Raw genomic sequence first — 8,777 nt, 5'->3', positions numbered from 1 at the left:
GAGCTCTGCCCAACCACAAGCCAGGCTGATGGCTGCCAGTACAGTGGTGGTGGTGGGAGCCTCTCCCACCTCCTCAGCAGTGCTAAGGATGTCTGACTGCAGCTTAGGCCTACTCCTCGCTGTCAAGTGGACATCCCCTGAGGGCTCGAGGGCTGCCAGAGGGATGTCTGACTTCCAGCTTAGGCCCAATCCCCCAGAGGGTGGGCCTAAGCCAGCAGGTGGTCATCCCCCGAGGAGTCCCACTGTGAGAGGGCACAGGCCGGGCTGAGGGACCCCCACCCCCCGCAAGTGCACAAATTTTAGTGCACCAGGCCTCTAGTTGCTATATAAGACAGGTCTTATAATTTTAATATCAGGATAATTTATGATGTTCCATTTTTTATGTTAATACTTATTTCTTATCTGTTATTAAGAAATGAACCGAAACAGCTAATAGAAACTGATGTACATTATAACAAGTGAATGACATGCTTCTTTGAATTTTGAAAGGCTTAGCGATAAATAAGTAAAAATAATATGAATAATGAATTTTAACTACCGTTATATTATGAAGAGTGTTTGTCCCCCATGAATTTTATAGCATGTAATAAGGTCATAAGATTGAGTATGGAATTAGATAAACCTGAGTTTTTTCCAAGCTCTCCATTTATTCTCTAAATGGCCAGGAAAAAGTGAACTGAGATCTCTGCATTTTAGTTACTTCATCTGTAAAATAAAACTAGTGGCAGCTGTCAGCAGGATACCATATGTAAAATATTTGTCATAGAAGCAAATATCCTGTGAGCACTATCACTGTTAGCTGTTAATATCATCTACATGCTTACAATGAATACAGCCCAATGGTAGCCTTTGAAAGAAAATTAGCACTTACAGGAGTAAAATTTTGGTGTTCAAAAATTGTGACTTTTTTTTGTTCAGTACATACTGAATGTACTAGTAGAAATTGGTTGTTTATGTATGCACAGACATACAAAACTACTGCAAAAAACCCATCTCTTAAAAAGTTATGACTAATATAGCTGGAATACAAGGAGAGTTGAGAGCCATTGCTAAAGTTTTTTATGACCCCTCCCATAACTCACCTTAGCTTCTACAAGAAAACTGCTTCTATGTTATTCCTCATTTCAACCTGTTCAGGGATTGCAACATGGGGAATAATAATGGTCACAAGCCAGTGATTAGTTGTTCAATAGCCAAGTGGGGCCAAAGAATTTTTTTTTACTTTTGATCCTGAAATTACAGGTTTTTGTTTCAGTGACATACAGAAAAACAGGGTTGGGATCAAAGGATTTGTATGCATTCACATAAGCATAACCCATGGACACAGACAGTAGGGAAGTGAGGGCATGTGCTGGGGTGGAGGTGGGGGTGGGTAGAATGGCTGGGGAGAGGGCAATGAGTGAAAAAGGAGACATATGTAATGCTTTAAACAATGAAGAATTTTAAAAAAGAAAGACAGAGCCGAAGGACAGAATGTTTTCTAAACAAATTGATTTGTGGATTGTCTCAGTGAGCCATTCCAAAATTAAGTTTCTAATTCCCAACCCCTTTCTGTGTGGTAGGAAAAACTGAAAAGGAAAGAATCATACCAGACCTCTTTGTGGAATTAAGTCAATCCTAGATTTTCTCACATAATTAAATCCTGTTTCATTAAGGATTTAAACACTCTATGATGTACCAAAGGTCAAAATTCTAGAAGAATGAGAGAATTTTTCAGACTATAAGAATATTGATTATATATATATATTCAGATATTACCTCAGCATTATTTCCTAACATTTCTCATAGTAACTTTGGATTGTTATGTATCACTCAATTACTTTAAAAATGTATTGAGAACTTACTATGTGCCAGATAGTGGTCTAGGGGCTGAATAAACAATGATGAAAGGTCTGGTTTCTACCTTCATGAAGCTCAGACTTGTGGGAAATCTACATATGTAGGTCTTCTCCCTGGTCTAAGTTAGTTTTCATTCCTCTGTGGCTTTTTCACACTTGGTTTACCTGATTAGTATATCTGTTGCGTGAGATAGCCTATTGTCTGTTCCCGGAAATTGAGCTTTTCCAGGACAGGGCCCATGTCATGTTCACTATTGCATTCCAAGCCCTGCTCAATGTCTCACACTGAGTGCTCAATACTCTCTGTTAAGTTTTATGTTTATCATGGCAACAAAATTGGGCTAAACTGTTGTTTTGTGGAATGTCATGGATTGGAAGAAGTTGAGATATAGGCCATTGAATTAATTCATTCCTTTTTTCTGAATGAAAAAACACTGCACAAAAAGTAGCTTATGAGATATCCCATTAGGTCTGGTCATGTGTCAGAAGTTTCTCTTTTTATGCACAGATACCTTCTGGATACATCCACATGGTCCCAGTGCATCGAACCCAGGCACGTTGTGGAATGGAATGTTTCTCTGTTTTCTATACTCTTGGCACTAGGTGGAATTGAATTCATCTTGTGTCTCATTCAAGTAATAAACGGAATGCTTGGAGGCATATGTGGCTACTGCTGTACTCACCATCAGGTAAGAACCTGCATGAAAAAATTGTAGCCTGTCTCTCATGTAGTCAATCAATATAATGCACTGTAGCAGAGAAAAAAGCAAAAATCAAACATTGCTCAGCCTACCAGCATTTATTCCTACATTGTCTTTGTGGCAAAGTATTTATAGTGTTCAGTTTTGCTCTCAATAATAAGTTTCCTTGAATGTTACAGTTACCTTCATCATTAGCTCTGTGGATATGGGAAAATGCCACCCATAGACAAAGTGCCCCATTCAGGAGCCAGCCCACTGTTCTGGCTGCAGACACAAAAGAAATGTCCTCTCTTTGCTTCTCTCCTGTTCCCAACTAGTTTTCACAAATAATAGTCAACATTCATTGCATTAGGCATAGTGTTAAACCGATTTTTCAGCTGAGACTGTGACTCAGACATTAAGCAATATGCCTAAAATCACTTAGTCAAGAAAGTAATGGGCTTCCAACCCTGGGTCATCTTTTGCTGCAGCACCTGCTCTTAACCTGTATGCAATACTTGCTGTTCTGTTGGGTTTTCTACAGCTCCTTCGTAATAAGAAGTCATAAAAAGCTCAAACAGCTAAGCAGAGAGAATCACTAGTAGCAGCTCATGAAAAGCCTTTCACTGTGAAAGAAAACCAGGAAGCAGTTGTTTCCTGGGGATATGATTTTGGAGAAAAATATGCATTTGTTAGTAGTGGGGAACATCTTGTTTCTATAGCCTCCTAAAAATTATATATTATTAAATTGATGGAAGGTCAGCTTTGGTCTAATTTGGAGGGTGGTGTTGTTTTATGTCTTATTCTGTAAAACAGGATTAGGTAAATAGAAATTTATTTAATGTATATTTCCTTAACCATTTACTTCTCTGTAAATAGTTCAAGGTCTCTTAACTTTCTTTTAAAATAAGACAAAACCCAATGAACACCAAAAGTCCACTATTACCATAAAAAATACACATTGCTGTAAGTAAATGGAAACTTTCTAATTTTTTTGAGGGGAAGTTAAAATAAAAATCTAGTTTGCCTTATTAGGCTAATCCAGTAAGATTAATAATTTCCTTGGGAGCTCGCCAAATTCCCAAGAAAACAAAGGAGTGGGAACCCTTTACCATGAGCTGTTTCCAGCAAGATGGTTTGGGAAAGGCAGAGAAGAGTCCTCTCTGATTACTAAGTAACCTCTCTTTAGCTTTGAGCTTCATATAAGGCACAGTTTAAATTTTGTGAGGCCCCACTAGACCTCAGTTCTCATGCATATTGGGGACAGGCATAATATGTCAATGACCAAAGTTACTGTAGTGGTTTAGCAGAGTGACACTCTCTCCTGGGAGGGAGAAAATAGTCCCCCTGGGTTTACATTTGAGTCACAGTAGGAGTGTCTGCTTTTCCCAACACTGCAGAGCAGCTCTGTTACCTTTGTTTATAAGACAAAAGTGACTTTCAAAGGGCAAGGTTTTACTGAAGATGAGTCAACTGTAGAACTCGGTAGCATTTAATGAGAAAGGTTACCCACACTGAGCCCACTCCTGTGTGAAACTCCCATGGCATTATCTCTAAAATTCCTAAGATCAAAAACCTACCAAACATGCTCAAAGAGTATGTAACTGTAGCATTGGTAAGCTACAGTCTCCATGGACCCTTTCTGCAACTTTTACTCCGAGAGGACAACTGGTCTGTCTGGTTTGTTTAGGAAATGTTTTGTGAGTATTGTCTGAGCTTTCAGTATTGTCCCTAGAAACTCTGCTGAAGCTGAGATCAGCCAGCTTCATGCTTGCTTAAAATAGGAATTTAAAAGACTGAAGTGCCATCATTGTTCATTTAGGCTGTTTGTAACCTAATGCATATTTCATTTTCTTTACAGCAATATGACTGTTAAAATAACCACCCAAGACAGAACCACAATCTTCCTTCATTTCATTGTAATTTATATATTTTACTTGTATTAATTTGTAAAACTTTGTACTAGTGTATCATACTTCTTTTATGCTCCTTTTATAAATGTGTGTAAAGACTGTCATTTTCATGTGATGTCAGTGTTTGCACTTAGTAAACAAATATATATATATATATATTTTTTAAGGAATGAGAAAATAAACCACCCTCTTGAGATTATTTACAGATGGAGTGATGGTCCTCAACGCATTTGAGATAAACTCTGAAGTAATGTTTTTAAGAAACATTGCAATGATAAATATTACATCCAAATTTCTACTGTATATATGTGCTTGTGTTTATTAAATGAAAGATTTCTAGTAGCTTTTTTAAGATCATGAAGGAGAAAATCCAACAACTTGAAAAGATGATTTTTTTCATTGTTTATATGGTGTTTCCCATTGATGTACCTGCAACTCTCTAATATGAAGCTTCTTTGCACTGTTTTTGCCTTCTGGGAGGGACAGCTCCTTGCCCAGAGTGGGACGACTGACTCACGATGCTCCAAGCCTAATGAATGAGTCAAAAGGTACAATGCTGCTGGTTGCTGCAAGCACTTCAGATCCTAAGTTTTCCTAACATGTGCAAACTTTTTTGTCCTTCAAAGACAAGCACTGAGGATCACGTATTTAAGAGAAAGGCCTGGATAATTAGACAGGAAGGATGATGGGAAACGGAATAAAGCACCATGAGAAAATGGGGGAGAAGGGAAATGGGGCAGGAGGACCACAAGGAAATATCCCAAACTTTCTTGTTTAAATACAACAAAATAAAGTATCCACTACCATTTGTTCTTGTTTAGTTTCATTGTCTTTTGTTTAAAATGTCTCCTTTTTTTCTTCCTATTTTTTCCAGTCTGCAGGTTATGAAACCTCTATTGTTAGGTACTGTGTGTTTCCCTGTTTCTTTATCCCACTTTCTCTCCCTCATCCCCTCCCTCCTCTCCTACCTTCCTCTGCTCATTGCTCTGCTATCCCTTGGAGGCCTCACCTGTTAGGTAGCCTACCTTTCTGCTGGGTACTGCTGGCATCAGGCTGGGGCGGGGGAGGGATGACAAATATTTTCTTTCTTGATATTTTATGTTGGTTGTATAGAGTTAGGCTCTTTCAAGCGACAGGATCCCCTGATCTATTTATTGAGAATTGTTTTCAGAAATTTTCTGCTTTCAATGTTGTCTGATGATGGAGCTAAGCTGTAATGACCACTGTAACAGGATGGTATGTTAAGACCAACAAACGAAGCAGGCAACTCCATTAAAATATAATAGAATATATTGCACAGTAATTTACTTATGGGAACTTTGGGTCTGAGCAGAACACATGACCCAACAATTCTGCACAGATTATTCTCTTCTATGGACCCCTGTTACTATATAAAAAAAAAGTATGACAGGTACTTATAATTGACAAGACAGGGACAAAGACTGCAGTAGTGACAGAGGCCATGCCTCCTGGTGGTCTTGCGATAGATAATTGCTTATAATCGATGCTATCACCAGTTTGATACTTATCTCCAGTTGTCCCTCCTTCCCAACAGTGTTTATGGCTATGTTTTAAGGCACACAGATGTCATCAACTAAAAGGCTTTGATATACTTGCCAAGAACAGTGAGTGAGGTTAGTGAAAGGTTGCAGCATGAAACAAAAAATGAAATGAAATCTGGAACACAGAGATGGAGTTGTTTTTGTTCACATCTACATCTCTAAAGGTGTTTATTTGCCTCAGCAACAGACAAGCAGTTAATAAAGCATCTTTGCTAGCTGTTAGAACACAGAGCTCCCCTTGCCTGTGAGGCACGCAACAGCACTTTCTTGACTGAAGGATTCTAATCTTTTTTGTACTTCTGTCCCTCTGGCAGTCTGATGAAGTCTACAGACTTTTATCAAGGATACTGTTTAGAGAACAGACCATCCAATTGATGAGGAAATAAGACTTTTTTTTTGGGGGGGGCGGGGGGGCAGCTAGCAGCCTGACTGTACTTAATCAGTATCCCTAATGCACATTCTTGCTAGCCGATAATTAACTCACTTCCCCTTCCTTAATTATCTGGTCTTGCAAGACCTAAATACTCTAATGCTCCCGTTTTACAGAGGCCATAAACCATGAACCATACACAACCCCTGAGTGGTTTATCAGCGCTGGCGCCAGGCCAGCCTTTAGGTGTGATCTCACGTCCCCCATTCCAACACACAGGGCTTTTTCAGAGCCCACGAAAGGCCCGGAAGTCTGACCCATATTTGGGGGACAACCTGTATCTCCAAGTACTCCTATGTGTATTTTCTGGTCACCCAGTAAATTCTGTAACACAATCTCAGAGGGAAGGCAAGGGAGGGGAGGTGGTAAGAGATCAACCAAAGGACTTGTCTGAATGAATATAAGCATAACCAATGGACACAGATAGTAGAGGGGTGAAGGCATGTGCTGGGTATGCGGAGGGAAAAGGAGACATATGTAATACTTCAAACAATAAAGAATTTTTAAAAAATGTGAATAGCCCTGGCAGGGTAGCTCAGTTGGTTAGAGCTGTGGTCTGCAAACTGCTGCTCACAAGCCACATCCGGCTCTTTGGCCCCTTGAGTGTGGCTCTTCCACAAAATACCACATTCGAGCACGCACGTACAGAGCGATTGAAACTCTGTGGCCCATGTGCAGAAATTGGTATTTTGTGGAAGAGCCACACTCAAGGGGCCAAAGAGCCACATGTGGCTCGCAAGCTGCAATTTGCCGAGCCGCAGTTTGCCGACCACTGGGTTAGAGCATGGTCCTTATACACCTAGGTTGTGGGTTTGATCCCTGGTCAGGGCACATCCAATGAATGCATAAATAAAGGGAACAACAGATCCATGTTTCTCTCTCTCTCTCTCTCTCTCTCTCTCTCTCTCTCTCTCTCTGTCTGGAGGAAAGAGGAAAGAAATATCCCCGGATCAAAAACTAAGAAAGAGAAAGAAAGAAAGAGAGAGAGAGAGAGAGAGAGAGAGAGAGAGAGAGAGAAAGAAAGAAAGAAAGAAAGAAAGAAAGAAAGAGAAAATTAAAAGTGAATAAATGAAAGTATATAGGATTACAAAATAAATCAATATATTGAAGTATTTTATCAAAATGATTTTGAAAATTATGATATGGGTTTCTTAATGGCCAGCTCTATCACATCAGTGTCTCTGCATAGGTAAACAGTGACCACGGGTGACTAGCAGTGGTCTAATGAGTGGGTCTAAGAACTACTGTTCTTTTGCAACATGATTCCAACTGAAATGAGATTTCAAGATCCTGCAATGATTTTAATGTGATATGAAAATAATATGTAACTTTGTATTGTTGATGAAAGCATGATCAGTATTGCTGATACTACTGAGATTTGTTGCATGCAGTCATAATAAAGGAAATACTAAATGTTCATTTGAGGTTGATAAGAATAATGACTTTTTCTCCCATCTAAATTTAATATTCTTTTTCACAGATATCTATCTATCCATGGACCTCCTGTGAGTTCTTGGAAAGGTTAAGAACCCATGCAATAGAGTATCCAAAAAAGAGGCATAATGATCAGTTATAAGTGTCTTGTTTTTCTAAATGTATCCTCAAAAGAAATTACGTAATAATTACTAACATGATAGTAATAATAGCAACCATTGAATTCCTTCAATGTGTCAGTTACTGTACTTGGTTCCTATACATATTATTTCACCAAAATCACTCAATAGTCTTAGAAGGTGGTGCTTGTCTCCACTGTAGTCAAAGCTCAGAGAGGTTAAGTAATCTGCCCAAGAACATATCTTTCCCAAGGGATAAAACTATGATCAAAACCCAGGTCTAATGTGAAACCCAGACTTTTAGCTCTTGTTGGCCCCCTTCCTCTGCTGTCCCTGCCAGCATGCTGGGATCACAGCTCCTCCAACACTGACTCAGCCTCTCCACCCACCCGAGACAGCTTTGACAAGCCCCTGTGACCTCTTCATTCCTACCCAGGGTCCAAATTGAGTGGTTCACTTTCCCCTGGTTTGTAAATTCTTTAATAACTAGGGGCCCAGTGCACGAAAGGCATGCACTGGTCGGGGGAGGGGTGTCCCTCAGCCCAGCCTGCCCCCTGTCGCATACTGGGAGCCCTCAGGGATGTCCTAGTGACAGCTTAGGCCCGCTCCCTGCTCCCCTTGGGGAGGGGGCCTAAGCTACAGTCTGGCCTCCCTTTGTGGGAGGTGACCAGGCTGATCAGGGGAAGGCACCAGCCCCATCACCCCACTGCTTCAGCCACTGCCAGTCACCACAGTCACCAAGGTGTTTTCATCAACATGGACTCCAGTCCCTTCACCATGAACAAATGACACTAAATTCAC

The 8,777-nt window shown here is 40.1% G+C and overlaps 1 protein-coding gene across 2 annotated transcripts in view; it reads left to right on the top strand.

Moving 5' to 3' along the window:
* The window catches only part of TM4SF1 (transmembrane 4 L six family member 1), an 8,667-nt gene extending 3,427 nt beyond the window's left edge, over nt 1–5,240 (top strand). The window contains exons 4-5 of one of the 2 annotated variants that reach the window (XM_015569712.1): nt 2,347–2,527; nt 4,380–5,240. In XM_015569712.1, coding sequence (XP_015425198.1) covers nt 2,347–2,527; nt 4,380–4,394 — 196 coding nt within the window. In that variant the 3' untranslated portion in view covers nt 4,395–5,240. The remainder of the gene's footprint in view (nt 1–2,346; nt 2,528–4,379) is intronic. The other variant, XM_015569713.1, reaches the window with a different exon arrangement.
* Nucleotides 5,241–8,777: the final 3,537 nt, after the last annotated feature.

The sequence above is a fragment of the Myotis davidii genome, unplaced genomic scaffold (assembly GCF_000327345.1).
Source record: "Myotis davidii unplaced genomic scaffold, ASM32734v1 scaffold766, whole genome shotgun sequence".
Taxonomy (NCBI): Eukaryota; Metazoa; Chordata; class Mammalia; order Chiroptera; family Vespertilionidae; genus Myotis; species Myotis davidii.
The sequence above is the reverse complement of the archived record's forward strand: the minus strand, read 5'-3'. Positions and strand labels throughout refer to the sequence as shown.